Source organism: Salvelinus alpinus, chromosome 35 (genome assembly GCF_045679555.1).
Source record: "Salvelinus alpinus chromosome 35, SLU_Salpinus.1, whole genome shotgun sequence".
Lineage (NCBI taxonomy): Eukaryota > Metazoa > Chordata > Actinopteri > Salmoniformes > Salmonidae > Salvelinus > Salvelinus alpinus.
The window spans coordinates 24,671,043-24,697,614 of record NC_092120.1 but is presented as its reverse complement, the minus strand read 5'-3'; the positions used below and the strand labels follow the sequence as shown (position 1 = coordinate 24,697,614).

At 43.0% G+C, this 26,572-nt stretch overlaps 1 protein-coding gene across 2 annotated transcripts; it reads left to right on the top strand.

Moving 5' to 3' along the window:
* Positions 1-770: 770 nt before the first annotated feature.
* On the top strand, positions 771-10,361 carry LOC139564280 (membrane progestin receptor alpha-like). Of its 2 annotated transcripts, none has more exons than XM_071383673.1 (3): positions 771-975; positions 3,730-3,754; positions 4,592-10,361. In XM_071383673.1, the coding sequence occupies exon 3, from the start codon at positions 4,598-4,600 to the stop codon at positions 5,660-5,662; it is 1,065 nt and encodes a 354-aa protein (XP_071239774.1). In that variant the 5' UTR covers positions 771-975; positions 3,730-3,754; positions 4,592-4,597; the 3' UTR covers positions 5,663-10,361. The 2 variants fall into 2 exon arrangements, with proteins under 2 accessions (XP_071239774.1, XP_071239773.1); XM_071383672.1 differs by having other exon boundaries at positions 2,773-3,754.
* Positions 10,362-26,572: the final 16,211 nt, after the last annotated feature.

The following is a 26,572-nucleotide window of genomic DNA, read 5'->3' as shown; positions in this document are numbered from 1 at the left end:
TACACAATTGTAACGCATAGATTTTTAACATGCTAAATATGCATTCTACCCTATCTTTGCTTAAACAAACACCTGAAAAGCTAGTTTGGAATGCATTTTTTGTTCCTAAATACATTTGAAATGTATTGGAAACAGGTTACCAAGTCACATACCAGGCATGGAACATGTTCAAATTGCAAACAGAATGTGTTCATCTTGTGTGACATTTCTGGTCGGGCTCTTGCCTATATTCTTTTAGAGATGCCTGTTACGTCTGAGAAAGATATCCACCGTATGACAGTAGGCTGTGCACATTTCGGTGCACTTTACGTAATTGTACAATAACGTTTTTGTATTGTACAATACCATCCACATAAAGAGGTCTCAGCAGGTGGTATTGTCAGGGGGAGATAGCTGAGACACCTCTGCAAATTGTTTTGAAAGTCTGGGCTGGGTCTGACTGAGTATATACAATGCAAGCCTTTCACAGACACATCCACAGTGTTTCATACAAAGACACATTGTCAATGCTAGGCAGGCAGGCAGGCAAGGCAGGCAGGCAGGCAGGCAGGCAGGCAGGCAGGCAGGCAGGCACCTCTCCAGTAGACTTTCAAATCAGTAAAACAAGTACATAATTTATGGGGAGTGGGTGTTTCTTCATTTTCAGAGCAGAGCATTTCATTCCCTGACAGTGTGCAGTCAAATAAGATCTACGCTATTGGTGAGAATCTAGTGAAAAGACAGGAACGTACACCATATCTGACCGCTGATTGGTTAGAACATCTGCTTGTCAAAGGCTCGTGGCTCTTTGACTGCGGATAGCGTCTTGTTAAACAAATATATATAAAGCCGACAGGCGCTCCACCCGCACAAGAATAATCTAACTTTAGTAATTTTATTGATGAAACAATGTGATTCATATTTGATGTATTAATGAATAATCCAAAGGATTCAATATTCAAGGTTTTGCACTGAAACTGCGTTTGCCTTCTTCAGGTAGGTTTATTTCTTATTTCTTTATTTCTTACGGTTTTCAGCACTGATGGCCACGCCAGAACATGGTCGCATAAAATGTCAATGTGCACGCCGATAGACCATTTTAATCATGTGCATTTGTATAGAAGGCTCTGTTTCAGTAAATCTCGTATAACATGTAATAGAGCAGCTGTTAGAATGGGAAATTGAAGCCTATTCTGCATGCAGTTTACCCATCCCTGATCATGTGTCGGCTTAATTCGAATGTCTTTTTACAGAAATACCCAATTTGTGTTCATATTTGGCTATGTCGATAATTAGGATAACATATTGATCAGCCGTTTCCATGTAATTATCGATTGTTAGCTAGTAGGCCAAAATAGGCCTCACTGTTGGATGCCTTGACTAAATAATTGACATTAGAATATCGTTCCACAGTCTCAAAGCTTCTGGATTCGTTTTTACTCGAGCAATTCTTCACCTATGAATATTTTAAAGACAGCTATGCATGCAACCAATGAAAACATCTGAGGGTGGAGACCGGCAGGATGGGGAATATGTTACATGATTGTCTTCCCATTCAACGATCGCTCTACGATACCATTTTTGCTTAGCACTCAATAATTTACGTGGCCTCCTCTTCTTGTCCCCTTACCCTTTTCAACTCTAACATGGTCATGGGAGGAGTGCACAAGTGGAATACAATTCTCAGTAGCATAGGCATTCTTTCGCTTGCCCTGCATTTTTAAATAAATGCAAATAAAGTAGCAATTGGGAGTTTTAGGAAGCTGGAAATTTACTGAAGACTATTAATATGCACCCGTGTGTAGGCCTAGGCTACATAATGTACATCTTTGCGCTGCTGACAATGCAAATATACACTAGTAGCCTAAAGTACACTGCTTTATTTCTTATATTTTTTTGTAAGATTTTATTTTGGATTTTAGACAGTAGACAAAATACAATAGACTACTTAACATTTCAGACATAGATCCACTAAACTAGACATTACATTGGCTGGGACTTAATGCCCAACCTTCAACATAAAGAAAAAAGACAAAAAACACCAACTCAGACATACAGTACCAATCAAAAGTTTGGACAGACCTACTCATTGAATGGTTTTTGTGAAGCATTTTTACAGGCTGCAATCTGAGGTGCAGGTAATTGCCGATTTCTGAGGCTGGTAACTCTAATGAATTTATCCTCGGCAGCACAGGTAACTCTGGGTCTTCCTTTCCTGTGGAGGTCCTCATGAGAGCCAATTTCATCATATCGGTTTTTGCGACTGCACTTGAAGAAAACGTTTTTGAAATGTTCCGTATTGACTGACCTTCGTTTCCTAAAGTAATGATGGACTGTCGTTTCTCTTTTCTTATTTGAACTGCCATAATATGGACTTGGTCTTTTACCAAATAGGGCTATTTCTGTATACCAAGCCTACCTTGTCACAACACAACTGATCGGCTGAAACACATTGAGAAGGAAAGAAATTCAAGAAATTAACAAGGCACACCTTTTAATTGAAATGCATTCCAGGCCTCATGAAGGTTGTTGAGAGAACGCCAAGAGTGTGCAAAGCTGTAAAGCTTTTGTTCTTAAGGCAAAAGGTGGCTACTTTGAAGAACCTCAAATATAAAATATTGTCACACCCTGATCTGTTTCACCTGTCTTTGTGCTTGTCTCCACCCCCTTCCGGGTGTCTACAATCTTCCCCATTATCCCCAGGGTATTTATACCTGTGTTCTCTGTTTGTCTGTTGCCAATTTGTTTTGTGAAACCTACCAGAGTTTTTCCACTTTCTTCTGTCTGTTCTAGTTCCTGTTTTCTAGTTTTTCCCGGTTTTGACCATTCTGCCTGCCCAGACCCTGCCTGCCGTTCTGTGCCTTGCCATACCACACTGGAATATTGATCCCTACCTGCTCTGACCCTGAGACTGCCTGCCATTCTGGACCTTTTGTACCCTATCTGGATTACTGACCTCTGCCTACCTGTTGTTTTGCCTGCCCCTGTACTAGTAATACACTTTTGTTACTTTGACACTCTGCATATGGGTCTTACCTGAAACGTGATACATATGTTTTGATTTGTTAAACAGTTTTTGTTTACTACATGATTCCATATGTGTTATTTCATAGTTTTGGTGTCTTCACTATTATTCTACAATGAGTAGGTGTGTCCAAACTTTTGCTTGGTACTGTACTTAGATTTCAACAAACATTAATGACATCATACTTGCTCAAACCTTCATGTTCCTACAGTATCCATACCCATCTTGTTTGTTCTCATAATAACGTACTTTCTTATTTTTCATCATTTTGGTATTTCTAGGGCTTGTAATACTTTATGCCATATGGCTTCAAATTGTTCTATTTTATTTCTATCATTAGGCCACATTTTTTCAATATTTTAATAATAATGCATTTGATTCATCTATTGATGGAAGATCATTTGATTTCCACCCCCCCCCCCCCCCCTCAAAATTATTGACGAGAAAATAATGATCCAACCCATCGGATATCTCACTTCACCCTCATATGCCATGTCTTGAAATATGCAGATAGATGGATTAAAAGTAAACTTACATTGTAAAACTTCTGATAGCCAACTTTCTAACTCCTCCCATAACTTTTGTACTTCATAGCACTCCCAGAAGGCATGAATTATTGAGTAATTGTTTGTTTTACATTTAAGACATGACTCTACCATTGTGTTGTAGAATTTGTGTATTTTGTCTCTTGTATAATACATTCTTGTAACGTTCGTCGTCTGAAGAAGGATCGGACCAAAGCGCAGCGTGGTAAGTGTTCATGATTTTTTATTAGAACACTATAACAAAATAACAAGAGAATAAATGAAACCGAAACAGTCCTGTAAGGTGCAAAACACTAAACAGAAAATAACTACCCACAAAAACCATGTGGGAAAAAGCTACCTAAGTATGGTTCTCAATCAGAGACACCGATAGACAGCTGCTTCTGATTGAGAACCAAACACAAAGAAATACAAAACATAGAAAATGAACATAGAATGCCCACCCAAATCACACCGTGACAATTCTATACATTAGTTTATACTTGGTTAAGTGTACATTTTTGGTAGCTGTAATTTTGTTATTTATGTTCCAACACTTCCATCTTGTGCCAATATCAGTTATTTTTATGTCTTGATTCCAATATTTTATATATTTTTTCAAAGAGATTGTCAGTTGGATAGGCTCTCTGCAAGGTTTTGCAGGCTATATCTTACCTATCATATGAGTATCCTTTTCTGACTCAAATAGGATATCCTCAACATTGCTTTGATGTCAAAAATATTTCAGATCGAAAGTACGTCATATAAAACTGTTAAATTGCATATATTCGAGAGAAAAAAAGTACACTGCTTTGTTTCCGATGTAGACATTATAAAGATATCTGTTAAATGAAATAATCTAACAAGCTAATCTACCCCCTCCACCCACCCCCAGTACTAAACCAAAGCCCAAAAATCGAAGCATTGTCACATCATGCAACACACATAGACCTAATGCATATGGATTAGGGTCTAAATCCTCATCAGAAATGATAGCTCATGGCCAGATAGATATTATTGACTGACTGTGAACTCATTCTCTGCTCTCATCTCCCGTATCTAGTTTGCCATGGCGACTGTGGTGATGGAGCAGATTGGTCGCCTGTTCATCAATGCTCAACAGTTGCGTCAGATTCCTCAGCTGCTCGAGTCGGCCTTCCCTACTCTGCCCTGCACCGTGAAAGCCCATGACGTGCCCTGGGTGTTCCGTGAGCCTCACATCATTGGAGGCTACAGGCAGCCGGACCACAGCTGGCGCTACTACTTCCTCACCCTCTTCCAGAGGCACAACGAGGCACTCAACGTTTGGACCCACCTGCTGGCCGCCTTCATCATCCTGGTCAAGTGCCAGGAGCTGTCCGAGACAGTGGATTTCCTCCGTGACCCCCACGCCCAGCCCCTGTTTATCGTCCTCCTCTCAGCCTTCACCTACTTGTCGTTCAGTGCCCTGGCCCACCTGCTCAACGCCAAGTCCGAGCTCTCCCACTACACCTTCTACTTCCTGGACTATGTGGGCGTGGCCATATACCAGTATGGCAGCGCCCTTGCCCACTATTACTACGCCATCGAGGAGGGCTGGCACGCCCGGGTGCGAGGGATCTTCCTGCCCACCGCAGCGTTCCTGGCCTGGTTCTCGTGCTTCGGCTGCTGCTACGGAAAGTATGCCAGCCCGAGGCTGCCCAAGTTTGCCCACAAGCTGTTCCAGGTGGTTCCCTCGGGCCTGGCCTACTGCCTGGACATCAGCCCCGTGCTGCACCGCATCTACAGCTGCCACCAGCAGGAGGGGGGCTGCTCCAACCAGGCCGTGGCTTACCACCGCTACCAGGTACTCTTTTTCCTGGTGAGCGCCTACTTCTTTGCCTGTCCCCACCCAGAGTGCTGGCTGCCCGGGCGATGTGACTTCATTGGCCAGGGCCACCAGATCTTCCACGTGTTCCTGGTGCTGTGCACCCTGGTGCAGATCGAGGCGACACGCATAGACTACATTGAGCGGAGGCCCCTTTACGAGCGTCTCCACGGCAACCTGGCCCACGACACAGTGGCGCTCTTCGTCTTTACAGCATGTTGCAGCGCGCTCACTGCCTTCTACGTGCGGAAACGTGTGCAGGCGCAAATGCTTGAGAAAGTGGAGTAGGAGCTGTCAGGACAGAGGGATAAATTAGGATAAGGGAGAAAGACTTTAATCTGATTTACACTGGAAAGCTAAAAAGACAAGAGATTAAACAAATCAGACTGTTGATTTTGTAAAAAGATGATAAAAACAATGACCTGCTGTTTTTTTTTTTTTTTTTGGGGGGGGGCTGCCAAATGACATTTTAAACTGGCAACATAGACTTTGTCTTGCGATGTTGACCTTCCAGGAAGACAGAAAATCCTGGTAGGTTCTGTCTGTCACAGCACAAGCAGTACCTGTAACACTTCAAATAACATTGTTTCACTTCACAGAGATGGTAAAATGAAGGTTGGAATTGAGACTTTTTTATTGTGTTGATTTTCCTCTTAATTTTCCACTCTCTACTGTGAGATCACATGTCATGGCCTAGCTATCTACTGAATAGTTAGAATGACCTTTTGACTTTATACAGTATTGACTGACCAACTCCAAGCATGACACAAACCATCGCAATAGAGGTATGCAGGAAAGAATGGAAAGTATACTCACATTGCCCTTAAGTGCATAATCAAATAAATAATTATAATAAGAATTTAAAATAAGAATTTCTCACTAGCTTTTATTTCTTAAAAATACAATGTGAGTTTCAAAGTGATTTGACTCCCAAGTCAAATGTTAGTGCTTAACAAAGACCAGTATTATTATTTTTTATTCCTTGGTTATCCCATGATATTCCAGCGAGCTGCATTCAACACTGCCAAATGACTCATTCTCTGTGTTTTATCTACCATTTTCTCTGCCCATTTTCTCCAAAGCTATGTTTTCTAAGTGATTGAGATGCCTTTACGGGCTGTCAGATATAATAGACAGGCAGTTAGACTAGTTAGACCAGCTAGAGGCATAGAGCACACAATTTGCAAACCAAACCGAACATTTCTCCTCTAAGATACATAAATTGGCCATTTTACTAACATGCGGAATGATCATGTCAAAGAACAAAGCTGGCACTCTTAGGATAGTTGGCGTAAGAAATGGTTGGAATTATGTGCCCAAGATTACAATGATGTCTCTTTGTCGTTGTGATAATATTCCTTTTGTATTCAAAGGGCTGGAACTTCAGCTTTTGCTTTTTCACACCCGATGATGTCAATGCCTTTGTGTGTATTGTTCAGTCTTTTCATGGACTTGACTTTACTCACAAAAGGGCTGTCTGAGTACTGAGTATGGTGACTTACTGTTTGTATATTTGTATATGTATGGTTGGGTATGTATGTGCCTTAAAGCATGTCTCTTTGCGTGTATATAGGTTTGTGTGTGATTCAGATGTGAATGTGTTTGAAAGCCTGTCTTTGCACTGATTTCTTATATTCGAGACCCTCCTCAAGAACATTGTAGTCCTTTAACATCCTCTCAAGTCTCTTAGGGTGACATTTTAAGTCTGTCACACAGCAGCGAAAGGTGCAAAAATGACTCACAATAGAGCTGGATTTATTTTAAAACCTATTTTTATGATGTCCATGAAACTGTGGCAATAATATATTTAGATCTAAAGTAAACAAAGCATTTATTACACAGGTATTCAAATCAGGACCTGGAGACAATAATTCCAATACTCAATTTGAATGAAATGCCATTTAAAATTTTCATTTTAGATGAATAAGATAATGTTGCCCTTGTGTTCTGTTGTGAGATGCCTCCTAAAATGTATGTCATTTTATATGTGCTGATCAGATGGAGGTTTGAGGTGGCATTGAACTTTACAGACCTGAGAGCACTGACAGGTTTGGGTTCAGCCAAAGTCACTGATAATGTCACCTATAAAGCTTAGACTAATATCTAACAGGTGACGAAAAGGTTAAATCATGACCGACTTACAGGTAACTGCCAAAATAAAGGAAACACTTAAGGAAATGAGGGATACAAAGTATATTGAAAGCAGGTGCTTCCACACAGATGTGATCCTGAGTTAATTAGGCAATTAACATCCCATCATGCTTAGGATCATGTATAAAAATGCCCAGTTGCCCATTATTTTGGCTACCATGGCTAGAAGAAGAGAGCTCAGTGACTATGAAAGAGGGGTCTCAAAAGAGCATAGGGGGTTTAAAGTGTGTGTGTGTGTGTGTGTGTGTGTCTCAGTCACCAGATCTCAACCCAATTGAACACTTATGGGAGATTCTGGAGTGGCGCCTGAAACAGCGTTTTCCACCACCATCAACAAAACACCAAATTATGGAATTTCTCATGGAAGAATGGTGTCGCATCCCTCATATAGAGTTCCAGATACTTGTAGAATTTAAGCCAAGGAGTATTGACGCTGTTCTGGTGGCTCGTGCTGGCCCAACTTCCTATTAAGAAACTTTATGTTGGCGTACCTTTATTTTGGCAGTTACCTGAATTTGAATTGTTATGGTTTCACTGATAAAGTGGTTGCAATGCTTCTACACCTTCTACACCTGCATTGCTTGCTGCTTGGGGTTTTAGGCTGGGTTTCTGTACAGCACTTTGTGACATCAGCTGATGTAAGAAGGGCTTTATAAATACATTTGATTGATTAATTGATTGCAATGACTACAATACAATGATTGTGACCCCTAGTATCCAAACTACCACTGTAAGTGCCATTCCTAACACAAACCAACTCTGAGTTATTTAACTGTTAACCTTGATACTACTGACTCTCACTGTCCTGCACGGAACCTAATTCTAACCACTGTATCCAGTTTTACCGAGCATTGCAGGTTACCGTTTTTTGTCAGGAATCTTGTTCTGGAGGCAGCTCTGCAGGGTGGTCATTAGCTGGCACAAAGTCATTACATTTGCTTTTAACCACACTGCATACCTCAGAGGTGGCACCACAGGTACCAGAGTGGTGTGATGGAAAAATAATTCTGGGGCCCTCATTACTTTATACAGTATGACGTGATTAATCTGTTGTAAAAAGGATGAATATGGGCTATGATGGGACCAGAGTTGAAAAGCATGTCAAACTGCAGCAACCTTATAGTTGTTCATATTACTAGAAAGACTAGGGGGGTTTCCTATATACATTCGTGGCCAAAAGTTTTGAGAATGACACAAATATTCATCTTCACAGTCTGCTGCCTCAGTTTGTATGATGTTCATTTGCATATACTCCAGAATGTTATGAAGAGTGATCAGATGAATTGCAATTAATTGCAAAGTCCCTCTTTGCCATGCAAATGAACTGAATCCCCCAAAAACATTTCCACTGCATTTCAGCCCTGCCACAAAAGGACCAGGTGACATCATGTCAGTGATTCCCTCATTAACACAGGTGTGAGTGTTGACGAGGACAAGGCTGGAGATCACTCTGTCATGCTGATTGAGTTCGAATAACAGACTGGAAGCTTCAAGAGAAGGGTGGTGCTTGGAATCATTGTTCTTCCTCTGTCAACCATGGTTGCCTGCAAGGAAACACGTGTCGTCATCATTGATTTGCACAAAATTGTCTTCACAGGCAAGGATATTGCTGCCAGTAAGATTGCACCTAAATCAAACATTTATCGGATCATCAAGAACTTCAAGGAGAGCGGTTCAATTGTTGTGAAGAAGGCTTCAGGGTGCCCAAGAAAGTCCAGCAAGAGCACAGGACCATCTCCTAAAGTTGATTCAGCTGCGGGACCGGGGCACCACCAGTACAGAGCTTGCTCAGGAATCGCAGCAGGCAGGTGTGAGTGCATCTGCACGACTTTTGGAGGATGACCTGGTGTCAAGAAGGGCAGCAAAGAAGCCCCTTCTCTCCAGGAAAAACATCAGGGACAGACTGATATTCTACAAATGGTACAGGGATTGGACTGCTGAGGACTGGGGTAAAATCATTTTCTCGGATTAATCCCCTTTCCGATTGTTTGGGGCATCCGGAAAAAAGCTTGTCCGGAGAAGACAAGGTGAGCGCTACCATCAGTCCTGTGTCATGCCAACAGTAAAGCATCCTGAGACCATTCATGTGTGGGGTTGCTTCTCAGCCAAGGGAGTGGGCTCACTCACAATTTTGACAATTTTGACTAAGAACACAGCCATGAATAAAGAATGGTACCAACACACCCTCCGAGAGCAACTTCTCCTAACCATCCAGGAACTGTTTGGTGATGAATAATGCATTTTCCAACATGATGTTGCACCTTGCCATAAGGCAAAAGTGATAACTAAGTGGCTCGGGGAACAAAACATTGATATTTTGGGTCCATGGCCAGGAAACTCCCAAGACCTTAATTCCATTGAGAACTTGTGGTCAATCCTCAAGAGACGGGTGGACAAACAAAAACCCACAAATTCTGACAAACTCCAAGCATTGATTATGCAAGAATGGGCTGCCATCAGTCAGGATGTGGCCCAGAAGTTAATTGACAGCATGCCAGGGCGTATTGCAGAGGTCTTGAAGAAGAAGGGTCAACACTGCAAATATTGACTCTTTGCATCAACTTCATGTAATTGTCAATAAAAGCCTTTGACACTTACGAAATGCTTGTAATTATACTTCAGTATTCCATAGTAACATCTGACAAAAATATCTAAAGACACTGAAGCTGCAAACTTTGTGAAAGTTAATATTTGTGTCATTCTCAAAACTTTTGGCCACGACAGAGAAAGCAACGTTATTGGACAACTCACAGGGCTGAGCTTGTTTTATGCAGGTTTGCAATGTTTAGTCCTGCCCTATGCAACTGTAGGCCTAATTAAACATTTACTCACAGTCTATGTCAGCTATTGTGTTTATTGATTAATAAGCCCTGCATAAATACATCAAACAAATACAATGTACAAAATTACAAAACATATTAAAAAAAACAGACACATTACTCTGAACTGAGCAAGGGGACCAGAACATATCATTTCAGAGAGCTCTGTAAATTGTTCCACATAAACCACTAGATGCTGTTTTCCATTGTGCCCTTAGGTGGTGGGCCTCTTTGCATGTAAGGAGAGAGCAGCATTTTCTTGTGTTAATCTACAAAGCACTCATGCAGAAACTTACTATATATCTATCATCATTAATTCAATTTAGATGCACAAATGATCAAACCCGGTCTCAGGCTTGGTCTCCACAGAGTCTCCACATAGTTGGGTAAAGCGTTTTTTTTTGCACCCTTTAAGTGTAAATGCTGCTGCAATGCATATAGATAACATCCCCATAGTCTAAAATAGACGTACAGTTGAAGTTGGAAGTTTACATACAACTTAGCCAAATACATTTAAACTTAGATTTTCACAATTCCTGACATTTAATCCTAGTACGAATTCCCTGTCTTAGGTCAGTTAATTATAACCACTTTATTTTAAGAATGTGAAATGTCAGAATAATAGTAGAGAGAATGATTTATTTCAGCTTTTAATTCTTTCATCACATTCCCAGTGGGTCAGTAGCATTGCGTTCAAATTGTTTAACTTGGGTCAAACGTTTCAGGTAGCCTTCCACAAGCTTCCCACAATAAGTTGGGTGAATTTCGGCCCATTCCTCCTGACAGAGCTGGTGTAACTGAGTCAGGTTTGTAGGCCTCATTGCTCGCACAAGCTTTTTCAGTTTTGCCCACAAATTGTCTGTAGGATTGAGGTCAGGGCTTTGTGATTGTCACTTCAATACTTTGACTTTGTTGTCCTTAAGCCATTTTGCCACAACTTTGGAAGTATGCTTGGGGTCATTGTCCATTTGGAAGACCCATTTGCGACCAAGCTTTAGCTTCCTGACTGATGTCTTGAGATGTTGCTTCAATATATCCACATAATTTCCCCCCCTCATGATGCCATCTATTTTGTGAAGTGCACCAGTCCCTCCTGCAGCAAAGCACCCCCACAACATGATGCTTCCACCGCCGTGCTTCATGGTTGGGATGGTGTTCTTCGGCTTGCAAGCCTCCCCCCTTTTTCCTCCAAACATAATGATGGTCATTATGGCCAAACAGTTATATTTTTGTTTCATCAGACCAGAGGACATATCTCCAAAAAGTATGATCTTTGTCCCCATGTGCAGTTGCAAACCGTAGTCTGGCTTTTTTATGGCAGCTTTGGAGCAGTGGCTTCTTCCTTGCTGAACGGCCTTTCAGGTTATGTCATTATAGGACTCGTTTTACTGTGGATATAGATACTTTTGTACCTGTTTCCTCCAGCATCTTCACAAGGTCCTTTGCTGTTGTTCTGGGATGGATTTGCACTTTTCGCACCAAAGTACGTTCATCTCTAGGAGACAGAACGCGTCTCCTTCCTGAGAGGTATGACGGCTGCGTGGTCCCATGGTGTTTATACTTGCATACTATTGTTTGTACAGATGAAACGTGGTACCTTCAGGCATTTGGAAATTGCTCCCAAGGATGAACCAGACTTGTGGAGGTCTACAATTGTTGTTCTGAGGTCTTGGCTGATTTCTTTTGATTTTCCCATGATGTCAAGCAAATAGGCACTGAGTTTGAAGGTAGGCCTTGAAATCCATCCACAGGTACATCTCCAATGGACTCAAATGATGTCAATTAGCCTATCAGAAGCTTCTAAAGCCATGACATCATTTTCTGGAATTTTCCAAGCTGTTTAAAGGCACAGTCAACTTATTGTATGTAAACTTCTGACCGACTAGAATTGTGATACAGTGAATTATAAGTGAAATAATCTGACTGTAAACAATTGTTGGAAAAATTACTTGTGTCATGCACAAAGTAGATGTCCTAACCGACTTGCCAAAACTATAGTTTGTTAACAAGAAATTTGTGGAATGGTTGAAAAATGTGTTTTAATGACTCCAACCTAAGTATATGTAATTTTCCGATTTGAACTGTACAAGTGGCTGGACAATTTCCTTCCTATTAACAAAAGTCAGACATGCTTTTTTTCTGTAAAAGAAACCAACCTTGAACTTCAACTTCTTCACCAGCTCAGTAACATGTTTCATAAATGACAGTTTGTCATCAAGCCAGATACCAAGATAATTGTCAGAAGGAACTCGCTCAATTTGTGTACCGTTCAAACTAGTCATTACAAATTCATTTAAATCTGGCTTATGGGACCCAGAAAAAAGCATTTGTTTTGTTTTGTTTGCATTTAGTTAATACTCTTACACAAAGAGATTGCCGTTATGAAACTGCAGTAAAAGTGCAGTAACTGCAGTCAACTGTGATATTTTGAACACAGTAATTCCAGAATAACTGCAGTGTACTGCTCTTGAACTGCAGTTATACTGCACTGTAACTGCAGTTACACTGCAAAATTACAGCAGTGAAAAAAGCAGTGTTATTTTGGACTCTGCAGACTGTAGTTACACTGTGCTCTAACTGCAGCTATTGTGCAGTGTACTGCAGTTATATTGCACTCTGGTTGCAATCTTTTTTATCAAGGGACATTTTCTAACGGGTAATTTTAGATTGTAAAGTCTAGGTAGTTTGAATATTTGAATATTAACCAAATTTGATTCCATTCACATTTTCTCACAAACAAATGGCCGATAAATAAACAACGCTACCACTTAATTTACCCTGGCCAGAGAGACAGGTTGCATAATAGGCTAGACAGTTGTTAGTAGCTTACAGTAGATCAGACTGACGTGTCTACACTTGACAATTTACATGCGACTTCTGCTATCAGATTATGAAGATCGCATTGAAAAGTCTGGTTGAGTGCTTTGCTTTGTGGTCTGATTGTGTTCAGATCTGTCTGACCACTTCAGGAGGTGGTCAAGGATGCATTGTGTGCGGATTTCTCCTCAGTCTGGATGCAATCAGGCTATGGCAAGCGCATACAGTGGGCTACGTCATCAGCACTCCAGAAAACTTGTTTCTTGGGGACCGAGAGCCACCTTTTCATTATAATGTTGGAGGAAATACGTTCCTAGCGCGTGAGGTTACGTATTTTATGGCCTCATAAATGCTAGCCAGCTAGCTAATATTTAGAAAAACATTTGTTTTGTTTGGCTAGCTACAGAGGTTAGCTGGATAGTTAGCTACAGTAGTTAGCTGCTGCCATCTGTTGTTGTGTTATCATATTTTGCCTATGCCACCATTCGTAGAATGCATACTGGCATTTGCTTCCCTCCAGTCCCTCGACTTCTTGGCACTGACGGAAACATGGATTACCACTGATAACACTGCTACTCCTACTGCTCTCTCCTCGTCTGCCCACGTGTTCTCGCACACCCCGAGAGCTTCTGGTCAGCGGGGTGGTGGCACTGGGATCCTCATCTCTCCCAAGTGGACATTCTCTCTTTCTCCCCTGACCCATCTGTCTATCACCTCCTTTGAATTCCATGCTGTCACAGTTACCAGCCCTTTCAAGCTTAACATCCTTATCATTTATCGCCCTCCAGGTTCCCTTGGAGAGTACATCAATGAGCTTGACGCCCTGATAAGTTCCTTTCCTGAGGATGGCTCACCTCTCACAGTTCTGGGTGACTTTAACCTCCCCACGTCTACCTTTGACTCATTCCTCTCTGCCTCCTTCTTTCCACTCCTCTCCTCTTTTGACCTCACCCTCTCACCTTCCCCTCCTACTCACAAGGCAGGCAATACGCTTGACCTCATCTTTACTAGATGCTGTTCTTCCACTAATCTCATTGCAACTCCCCTCCAAGTCTCCGACCACTACCTTGTATCCTTTTCCCTCTCGCTCTCATCCAACACTTCCCACACTGCCCCTACTCGGATGGTATCGCGCCGTCCCAACCTTCGCTCTCTCTCCCCCGCTACTCTCTCCTCTTCCATCCTATCATCTCTTCCCTCTGCTCAAACCTTCTCCAACCTATCTCCTGATTCTGCCTCCTCAACCCTCCTCTCCTCCCTTTCTGCATCCTTTGACTCTCTATGTCCCCTATCCTCCAGGCCGGCTCGGTCCTCCCCTCCTGCTCCGTGGCTCGACGTCTCATTGCGAGCTCACAGAACAGGGCTCCGGGCAGCCGAGCGGAAATGGAGGAAAACTCGCCTCCCTGCGGACCTGGCATCCTTTCACTCCCTCCTCTCTACATTCTCCTCTTCTGTCTCTGCTGCTAAAGCCACTTTCTACCACTCTAAATTCCAAGCATCTGCCTCTAACCCTAGGAAGCTCTTTGCCACCTTCTCCTCCCTCCTGAATCCTCCTCCCCCTCCTCCCCCCTCCTCCCTCTCTGCGGATGACTTCGTCAACCATTTTGAAAAGAAGGTCGACGACATCCGATCCTCGTTTGCTAAGTCAAACGACACCGCTGGTTCTGCTCACACTGCCCTACCCTGTGCTTTGACCTCTTTCTCCCCTCTCTCTCCAGATGAAATCTCGCGTCTTGTGACGGCCGGCCGCCCAACAACCTGCCCGCTTGACCCTATCCCCTCCTCTCTTCTCCAGACCATTTCCGGAGACCTTCTCCCTTACCTCACCTCGCTCATCAACTCATCCTTGACCGCTGGCTACGTCCCTTCCGTCTTCAAGAGAGCGAGAGTTGCACCCCTTCTGAAAAAACCTACACTCGATCCCTCCGATGTCAACAACTACAGACCAGTATCCCTTCTTTCTTTTCTCTCCAAAACTCTTGAACGTGCCGTCCTTGGCCAGCTCTCCTGCTATCTCTCTCAGAATGACCTTCTTGATCCAAACCAGTCAGGTTTCAAGACTAGTCATTCAACTGAGACTGCTCTTCTCTGTGTCACGGAGGCGCTCCGCACTGCTAAAGCTAACTCTCTCTCCTCTGCTCTCATCCTTCTAGACCTATCGGCTGCCTTTGATACTGTGAACCATCAGATCCTCCTCTCCACCCTCTCCGAGCTGGGCATCTCCGGCGCGGCCCACGCTTGGATTGCGTCCTACCTGACAGGTCGCTCCTACCAGGTGGCGTGGCGAGAATCTGTCTCCGCACCACGTGCTCTCACCACTGGTGTCCCCCAGGGCTCTGTTCTAGGCCCTCTCCTATTCTCGCTATACACCAAGTCACTTGGCTCTGTCATATCCTCACATGGTCTCTCCTATCATTGCTATGCAGACGACACACAATTAATCTTCTCCTTTCCCCCCTCTGATAACCAGGTGGCGAATCGCATCTCTGCATGTCTGGCAGACATATCAGTGTGGATGACGGATCACCACCTCAAGCTGAACCTCGGCAAGACGGAGCTGCTCTTCCTCCCGGGGAAGGACTGCCCGTTCCATGATCTCGCCATCACGGTTGACAACTCCATTGTGTCCTCCTCCCAGAGTGCTAAGAACCTTGGCGTGATCCTGGACAACACCCTGTCGTTCTCAACCAACATCAAGGCGGTGACCCGTTCCTGTAGGTTCATGCTCTACAACATTCGCAGAGTACGACCCTGCCTCACACAGGAAGCGGCGCAGGTCCTAATCCAGGCACTTGTCATCTCCCGTCTGGATTACTGCAACTCGCTGTTGGCTGGGCTCCCTGCCTGTGCCATTAAACCCCTACAACTCATCCAGAACGCCGCAGCCCGTCTGGTGTTCAACCTTCCCAAGTTCTCTCACGTCACCCCGCTCCTCCGCTCTCTCCACTGGCTTCCAGTTGAAGCTCGCATCCGCTACAAGACCATGGTGCTTGCCTACGGAGCTGTGAGGGGAACAGCACCTCCGTACCTTCAGGCTCTGATCAGGCCCTACACCCAAACAAGGGCACTGCGTTCATCCACCTCTGGCCTGCTCGCCTCCCTACCTCTGAGGAAGTACAGTTCCCGCTCAGCCCAGTCAAAACTGTTCACTGCTCTGGCACCCCAATGGTGGAACAAACTCCCTCACGACGCCAGGTCAGCGGAGTCAATCACCACCTTCCGGAGACACCTGAAACCCCACCTCTTTAAGGAATACCTAGGATAGGATAAAGTAATCCTTCTAACCCCCCCCCCCCCTTAAAATAGTTAGATGCACTATTGTAAAGTGGTTGTTCCACTGGATATCATAAGGTGAATGCACCAATTTGTAAGTCGCTCTAGATAAGAGCGTCTGCTAAATGACTTAAATGTAAATGTAATTTGAATATAGCACGGGAAAAGGAAATATCACATTTACATAAGTATTCATATATAGACCCTTTACTCAGTACATTGCTGAAGCACCGTTCGCAGCGATTACAGCCTCGCATCTTCTTGGGTATGACGCTACAAGCTTGGCAAACCTGTATTTGGGGAGTTTCTCCCATTCTTCTCCAGGGATCCTCTCAAGCTCTGTCAGGTGGGATGGGGAGCGTTGCTGCACAGCTATTTTCAGGTCTCTACAAGTCTGGGCTCTGAATGGGACAATCAAGGACATTTATTATTTATTTATTTTGATTTAACTAGACAGGTCAGTTAAGAACAAATTCTTACTTAGAAATGACGGCCTACCCCGGCAAAAAACCCAGACGACGCTGAGCCAATTGTGCTCCGTCCGAAAGGACTCCCAATCATGGCTGGTTGTGATACAGCCTGGAATTGAACCAGGATCGGTAGTGATACCTCTAGCAGTGAAATGCAGTGCCTTAGACTGCTGCGCCACTCAGGAGCCCCATTCAGAGACTTGTCCCGAAGTCACTCCTGTGTTATCTTGGCTGAGCTTAGGGACGTTGTCCTGTTGGAAGGTGAACCTTCACCCCAGTCTGAGGTCTTGAGCACTCTGGAACAGGTTTTCATCAAGGATCTCCCTGTGCTCCGTTCATCTTTCCCTCGATCCTGACTATTCTTTCAGTCCCTGCCGCTGAAATAAATATCCACTGCATGTTGCCTCCACCATGCTTCACCGTAGGGATGGTGCCAGGTTTCCTCAAGACCTGAAGCTTGCCATTCAGGCCAAATAGTTCAATCAGATCAGAGAATCTGAGTCCTTTAGGTGCCTTTTGGCAAACTCCAAGTGGCCTGTCATGTGCCTTTTACTGAGGAGAGGCTTCCGTCTGGCCACTCTACCATAAAGGCCTGATTGGTGGAGTGCTGCAGAGATGGTTGTCCTTCTGGAAGCTTCTCCCCTCTCCACAGAGGAACTCTGGAGCTATGTCAGAGTGACCATCGGGTTCTTGGTCAACTCCCTAACCAAGGCCCTTCTCCCCTGATTGCTCAGTTGGGCCGGACAGCCAGCTCTAGTAAGAGTCATATATTCCAAGATGGCGTAGCAGTCGGACGTGTGTCTTTGTCTTGTCCCATCCTGTCTCATGTATATATTGTTTTCTTTGTATATATTTTGTATATATTTTAATCTCACTTTCCATCTACGGACTGAATATACTCTCCTGAAACCCAGATACGGATCTGCTATTTTTATACTTTAGAACCGGAAACTCCTTCAGAAGCTAGCCAGCTAACTAGCTAGTAGTCAGTTAGCCACTGCTAGCGGTCCTCACCGTTAACTCGGACATCAGCTAGCCTCAACTCGGTCAATTCCTGCCAGTCTGCACAGTGCAATATCAACCCAGAGCATATCGGACTGCTTTTTCTCTACCACATCTCCGGATTCCTACCGCAAGCTCTGAACCTTTACACTGGATCATCGCAGCTAGCTAGCTGTTATCCGAGTAGCTACTCCTGGCTAATGTCTCTGTCCTGAAGCAAGCACCAGTTAGCCTGGAGCTAGCCCCGAGCTTGGCCCATCTCCCGGCTAGCCAAAGAGGTCCACCAGCCAATTCTTGGGCTACAAAACCTCTTTTGCCAATTGGCCTGGACCATTTACTGCCGACACGGAGCCCCGCCGATCCATCACGACTGGTTTGACGACGTAACCATCCGAGGTGATCTCAACAGGCTCTTCCATTGCGACGTTGCCGGATGCCCATCTGCTATCCCCGGCCCGCTAGCTGTCTGAATCGCAGTGTCTCCAGCTCGCCTAGCGTAGCAGCGACTACGAAATTGACTCCCTGAAACATCTATTGCTACTCATTGGACCCTACGATCACTCGGCTACACATGCCTCTCCCCAATGTCAATATGCTTTGTCTATTGCTGTTTTGGTTAGTGATTATTGTCTTATTTCATTGTAGAGCCCCTAGCCCAGCCCAATAGGCCTTAGATAGCCATTTTCTTCCACCCCTCACACATGCGGTGACCTCACCTGGCTTAACTGGTGCCTCCAGAGACAAAATCTCTCTCATCGTCACTCAATGCCTAGGTTTACCTCCACTGTACTCACATCCTACCATACCCTTGTCTGTACATTATGCCTTGAATCTATTCTTCCGAGCCCAGAAACCTGCTCTAAAAATCCACCTTTCCAGAAACAAGTCTCTCACCGTTGCCGCTTGTTATAGACCCCCTTCAGCCCCCAGCTGTGCCCTGGACACCATATGTGAATTGATTGCTCCCCATCTATCTTCAGAGTTTGTAATGTTAGCTGACCTAAACTGGAATATGCTTAACACCCCGGCCATCCTACAATCTAAGTTAGATGCCCTCAATCTCACACAAATTATTAAGGAACCTACCAGGTACAACCCTAGATCCGTAACCATGGGCACCCTTTTAGATATCATCCTAACCAACTTGCTGACACCTCTGCTGTCTTCAACTAGGATCTCAGCGATCACTGCCTCATTGCCTGTACTCGTGATGGGTCTGCGGTCAAACGACCACCCCTTATCACTGTCAAACGCTCCCTAAAACACTTCAGTGAGCAGGCCTTTCTAATCAACCTGGCCCGGGTATTCTGGAAGGATATTGACCTCACCCCGTCAGTAGAGGACGCCTTGTTGCTCTTTAAAACTTCTTGTCAATAGGGAGGCGCTATTTTCACTTTGGAAAAAATCGTGCCCAATTTAAACGGACTCGTACTCTATTCTAGATCATACAATATGCATATTATTATTACTATTGGATAGAAAACACTCTCAAGTTTCTAAAACTGTTTGCATTATATCTGTGAGTAAAACAGAACTCATTTGGCAGCAAACTTCCAGACAGGAAGTGAAAATTCTGAAAATGGGGCTCTGTTTCAGGGCCTGCCTATTCAACTGGCTTATATTTATCGATATACATGCACTTCATACGCCTTCCACTAGATGTCAACAGGCAGTGGAAGGTGGATTGGGGTGTCTAGCTTGATCTGAGGTCGAACAAGAGCTTTTGGAGTGGCAGGTCAGGAATTTCCTTTCTCTACCAAGGCGCGCGAAGCACCTCGATATTGTCTTCTGATAAGCGTTCAGTTTACACGGCGAATATCTCCGGCTCTGATTTTATTTGATACATGTGATAATAACATCGTAAAGTAGGTTTTTTCAACCGAGTTTTATCAGATTATTCAACGTTTATTGGGACTTTTGGAGTTTTCCGTTCTTTGCGTCGAGAGAAAATGGGAACGTTATCAACATTGGCTAGCATTGTGGCGCGAATTCAACAGAAGAAAAGGACATTCTAAAACCAAACAAAGATTTATTCTGGACCAAGGACTCCTTGTACAAGATTCTGATGGAAGCTCAGCAAAAGTAAGAACAATTTATGATGTTATTTCGTATTTCTGTGGAAAATGTTGATTCCTATTCTCTGCCGTTTTGGCGAGCGCTGTCTCGCAATAACGCAAGCTGTTTGTTATGGTAAAGTTATTTTTTTAAATCTAACACAGCGGTTGCATTAAGAACCAGTGTATCTTTCATTTGCCATACAACAAGTATTTTTATGTAAAGTTTATGATGAGTTCTTTGGTCAGATTAGGTGAGTGTCCAAAATATCTCTGGAGATTCTGGTGAATCGATGCTACGTATTCACAATGTATAATCAGGATTTGTAGCTCTAAATATGCACATTTTCGAACAAAACATAAGTGTATTGTATAACCTGATGTTGAGTCTTTGGCTATTGTGGTTAGCTAATATAAATACATATTGTGTTTTTGCTGTAAAACATTTAAAAAATCGGAAATGATGGCTGGATTCACAAGATGTTTATCTTTCATTTGCTGTATTGGACTTGTGATTTCATGAAAATTATATTATATGACATCCCTGTCCCGTTAGGCTAGGCTATGCTAGTCAGCTTTTTTGATGAGGATGCTCCCGGATCCGGGATGGGTATCACTGAAAGGTTAAAAGTGCTTTCCTCTCCATCTTAGATAAGCATGCCCCATTCAAGAAATGTAGAACTAAGAACAGATATAGCCCCTGGTTTACCCCAGGCTTGACTGCCCTTGACCAGCACAAAAACATCCTGTGGTATTCTGTATTAGCATCGAATAGCCCCAGCGATATGCAACTTTTCAGGGAAGTCAGGACCCAATATACTCAGTCAGTTAGGAAAGCTAAGGCTAGCTTTTTCAAACAGAAATTTGCATCCTGTAGCACTAATTTCAAAAGGTTTTGGAACACTGTAATGTCCATGGAGAATAAGAGCACCTTCTCCCAGCTGCACACTGCACTGAGGCTAGGAAACATTATCACCACTGATAAATCTACAATAATTGATCATTTCAATAAGCTTTTTCTACGGCTGGCCATGCTTTCCACCTGGCTACCCCTACCCCGGCCAACATCTCAGCACCCCCTGTAGCAACTTGCCCAAGCCCCCCCCGCTTCTCCTTCACCCAAATCCCGACAGCTGATGTTCTGAAAGAGCTGCAAAATCGGGATCCCTACAAATCAGCTGGGCTAGACTATCTGGACCCTCTCTTTCTAAAATGATCTGCCGAAATTGTTGCAACCACTATTACTAGCCTGTTCAATCTCTCTTTCGTATTGTCTGAGATCCCCAAAGATTGGAAAGCTGCCACAGTCATTATCCTCTTCAAAGAGGGAGACACTCTAGACCAGGGGTCGGGAACCTATGGCTCCCGAGCCAGGTGTGGCTCTTTTGATTATTGCAAATGGCTCGCAGATATTTTAATTAAATGATACTGGCCTACGTTGGCCGTTGCTAGGTAAAACAGGTAAACGCCTCCTTTTGAATCAGTCTGCTCGGTCATTAGCTCAAAGCTAACCCTTCGACGAAGAAGATGGCGAAAAGAAAAAAAGATGACGAGTATCGTACATTTCAGGACGAATGGACCGAAGAATTCGCCTTTGTGGAGAGAGCAGGTTCTGCGGTGTGTCTAATTTGCAATGACAAAATTACATCGATGAAACGGTCGAATGTAAAGCGGCACTTCGACACGCGCCATGCTACCTTTGCATCAAAATACCCTGCGGGAGACAGCAGAAAGAAAGCGTGCCAAGAGCTACTGAGCAGGGTGCAAGCTAGCCAGCAGCAACTCCGCGTATGGACCCGGCAAGGTGACTATAATTCCGCTAGCTTTGCTGGATCTTTAGCAATAGTGAGGAACGGAAAACCATTCACAGATGGCGAGTATGCTAAAACGTTCATGCTGGATGTAGCCAATGAACTTTTTGATGATCTTCCGAACAAAGACAAGATAATTAAACGGATACAAGACATGCCTCTGTCGGCAAGAACTGTTCATGATCGTACCATCGTGATGGCAAACAAAGTGGAGGAAACGCAAGTGAAGGACATAAATGCAGCGCCGTTCTTTTCCCTGGCTTTGGATGAGTCAACAGACGTGAGCCATTTGTCGCAGTTCAGCGTGATTGCAAGATATGCTGTTGGTGACACACTGCGCGAAGAAAGTCTTGCAGTTCTGCCATTAAAAGGGTCCACAAGAGGTGAGGATTTATTTAAGTCTTTCATGGAGTTTGCTCAAGAAAAAAAATCTACCTATGGATAAACTTCTCTCAGTGTGTACTGATGGTGCTCCGTGTATGGTGGGGAATAAAAAAGGATTTGTGGCGCTTCTCCGTGAACATGAAAATAGACCCATCCTAAGTTTCCATTGCATTCTACACCAGGAGGCACTTTGTGCTCAGATGTGTGACAGGCAGTTTGGGGAAGTGATGTCGCTGGTCATTCGTGTGATCAACTTTATTGTTGCTCGAGCCTTAACTTCTTCAGGCTGCAAGCCCGACATCGGGATCAATATGACAACAGCCTGTCCAAGTGCAGAGCGCGAAATTCAAAATCTATTTTTGTAAAATATTTAACTTTCACACATTAACAAGTCCAATACAGCATTTGAAAGATAAACATCTTGTCAATCCAGCCAACATGTCCGATTTTTTAAATGTTTTACAGAGAAAACACCACATATATTTATGTTAGGTCACCACCAAATAAAAAAAGACAGAAAGACATTTTTCACAGCACAAGTAGGCTGCATTTAGCATGCACAAGCCAACCTAACTAACCTAGAACCAACCTAAATAACCTAGAAAAAACTACCTCAGATGACAGTCCTATAACATGTTACACAATAAATCTATGTTTTGTTCAAAAAAAATGCATATTTTAGCTATAAATCAGTTTTACATTACTGCTACCATCATAGCTACAGTAAGAAATCGCACGGGAGTAGCCAGAGAAAATACAGACACCAACGTCAACTACCTTATTACACTTCAGAAAACATTTCAGAGAAATATATGGTGGATAGCTAATGAAAGAGAAAGATCTTGTGAATACAGACAATATTTCAGATTCTTTAAATGTTTTACAGCGAAAACACCACATATATTCATGTTAGCTCACCACCAAATACAAAAAGAGAGACACTTATTTTTCACAGCACCGGTAGCATGCAGCTAGCATGCAGCTAGCATGCAAAGCCAACCTAACTAACCTAGAACTAACCTAAATAACCTAGAAAAAACTCCCTCAGATGACAGTCCTATAACATGTTACACAATAAATCTATGTTTTGTTCAAAAAAAATGCATATTTTAGCTATAAATCAGTTTTACATTACTGCTACCATCATAGCTACAGTAAGAAATCGCACGGCAGTAGCCAGAGAAAACAGACACCAACGTCTACTTCTAATTTCACATCAGAAAAGATTTCAGAAAAATATATGGTGGATAGCTAATGAAAGAGAAAGATCTTGTGAATACAGACAATATTTCCGATTTCTGAAGTGTTTTACAGCGAAAACACAATATATCGTTATATTAGCTTACTACAATAGCTAGCACACAGCAGCATTGATTCTAGTCAAACGCTAGCGATAGCACAGTTCGACAGATATATGAAAAAGCATCCCAAATTGGGTCCTTATCTTTGTTGATTTTCCATCAGAATGTTCTCCAAAGGGTCCTTTGTTCAGAACCGTGTTCATTTGGACCTAGAACGAACGATGTCCCTGTTGAATTAGCATGACACACTGGCCATGCCATGCTAACCTCTCCGTCTTGACAAAATTCTTGCGTCGCATCACGTCTAAAGTCCAGAATAAATTTCAATAATATAATTAAAGTATATTGAAAAAACATACTTTAGGATGATTTTGTGACATGTATCAAAGAAAATCGAAGCTGGAGGTCATATTCACCTATAACGAGTGTTTTCCAGGAGCGCGGTCCAGTTCCTACTTCGCGCCCAGAAAAAATTATAAAGTGCGCACTTATCACTCAAAGAGGTTCCTTTCAGTCCCTGACAGAGATAATCAAGTCCTTTTTTCTCTCACTTCCGCATGACAACCAGGGGAAGATGTGTGACGTGTTTGTACAGTCCCAAGTGCCAAGGCCTTTTATAGAGAGTATCTTGAAGAGAGACATAGCTTCTTGGAAAATTCACTTTTTCCAGAAAATGGGCTGTAAAAAGAGTTATGTTTCACTTAGAGAAATAATTAAACCTGTTTTAGAAACTAGAAGGTGTTTTATATCCAAAGGTAATAAATAATATGCATATTGTACGAGCAAGAATTGAGTACGAGGCCGTTTGAAATGGGCACCTTTTTTCTGGCTACTCAATAATTTCCCTTGCAGCCATAAGAGGTTAAATGATCGCCAGTTTAAAACACTGCTGGATGAAGTTGGAAATAACTATCCTGGTCTGCTTTTGCACAGCAATGTGCGTTGGTTGTGCGTTGGTTGTCAAGAGGGAAGGTGCTTAGCCGTTTTGCGGCTTGCCTGAAAGAAATAAAAAATATTATATGGCTCTCACTGAAATCAATGTCAAATTTTTTTGCTTTCATGGCTCTCTTAGTCAAAAAGGTTCCCGACCCCTGCTCTCGACCCAAACTGTTATAGACTTATATCCATCCTGCCCTGCCTTTCTAAAATCTTTGAATGTCAAGTTAACAAACAGATCACCGACCATTTCGAATCCCACCGTACCTTCTCGACTATGCAATCTGGATTCTGAGCTGGTCATGGGTGCACCGCAGCCACGCTCAAGGTACTAAACGATATCATAACCGCCATCGATAAAAGACAGTACTGTGCAGCCGTCTTCATCGACCAGGCCAAGGCTTTCGACCTCTGTCAACCACCGCATTCTTATCGGCAGAATCAAAAGCCTTGGCTTCTCAAATGACTGCCTCGCCTGGTTCACCAACTACTTCTCAGATAGAGTTCAGTGTGTCAAATCGGAGGCCCTGTTGTCCGGACCTCTGGCAGTCTCGGGCCGACTCTTTTCTCTGTATATATCAATGATGTCGCTCTTGCTGCTGGTGATTCTCTGATCCGCCTCTACGGAGATGACACCATTCTGTATACATCTGGCCCTTCTTTGGACACTTTGCAAACAAACCTCCAAACAAGCTTCAATGCCATACAACACTCCTTCCGAAGCCTCCAACTGCTTTTAAATGCAAGTAAAACTAAGTGTATGCTCTTCCAGCGATTGCTGCCCGCACCCTCCTGCCCGACTAGCATCACTACTCTGTAAGGTTCTGACTTAGAATATGTGGACAACTACAAATACCTTAGTGTCTGGTTAGACTGTAAACTCTCCTTCCAGACTCACATTTGCTCCTTTGCACCCCAGTATCGCTACTTGCACATTCATCTTCTGCACATGTATCACTCCAGTGTTTAATTGCTATATCGTAATTACATCACCACTATGGCCTATTTTATTACCTTACCTCATTTGCACACACTGTATATATACATATTTTTTTATTCTACTGTATTATTGACTGTATGTTTGTTTATTCCATGTGTAACTCTGTGTTGTTGTATGTGTTGAACTGCTTTGCTATATCTTGACCAGGCCGCTACAACTTAATGGGGAAACTGGAGTTTGCGCAATTCAAATAAATAATCATACAAATTATGGATATTAAACAGTTAGGTACATATAAGTGTCTTATATCGGTTGAACGCTTAAATTATTGTTAATCTAACTGCACTGTCTGATTTACAGTAGCTATTACAGTGAAAACATGCCATGCGATTGTTTGTTTCATAAAGTTCACAAATAGCGATTAAATATTCACTTACTTTTTGAAAATCTTCCTCTGATTTGTCATCCAAAGGGTCCCAGCTATAACTTGTAGTGTTGTTTTGTTAGATAAAATCCTTCTTTATATCCCAAAAAGTCTGTTTAGTTGGCGCCATCAATTTGAGTAATCCACTCATTCAACATGCAGGGAAAGGAATCCGAAATTCTACCCCTAAACTTTGCTTCAACAAGTCAAAATAAGTTTCTATTTACTCCTCAGATACCCTAAAATGTAATCAAACTATAATATTTCTTATGGAAAGAAGTATGTTCACTAGGAAACCGATTTAGCAGGTGCATCCTGTCTTCATGGCACGCGCAAACACGAATTTCCAAGACTCTGTCCCTGTACTAAAACTGATATTTCTTATTGGTTTTTGAAGTTACAAGCCTGAAACCTTGAACATAGACTGCTGACACCCTGTGGAAGCCATAGGAATTGCATCCTGGGAGCTATGCCCTTATACTCGCAATTCTAAGAGGATGGTCTCTCAAAAAAAAACATTACTACCATATCTATTGTGTTATATTCTCCTACATTATTTCAACATTTCTACAAACTTAAAAGTGTCATCTTTCCAATGGTACCAATTATATGCATATCCTGGCTTCAGGGCCTGAGCAACAGGCAGTTTACTTTGGGCACGTCATTCAGGCGGAAATTGAGAAAATTGGGACCTAGCCCTACTAAGCATCTCCAATCCAAAATTAAATCTAGAATCGGCTTCCTATTTCGCAATAAAGCCTCCTTCACTCATGCTGCCAAATATACCCTTGTAAAACTGACTATCCCACCGATCCT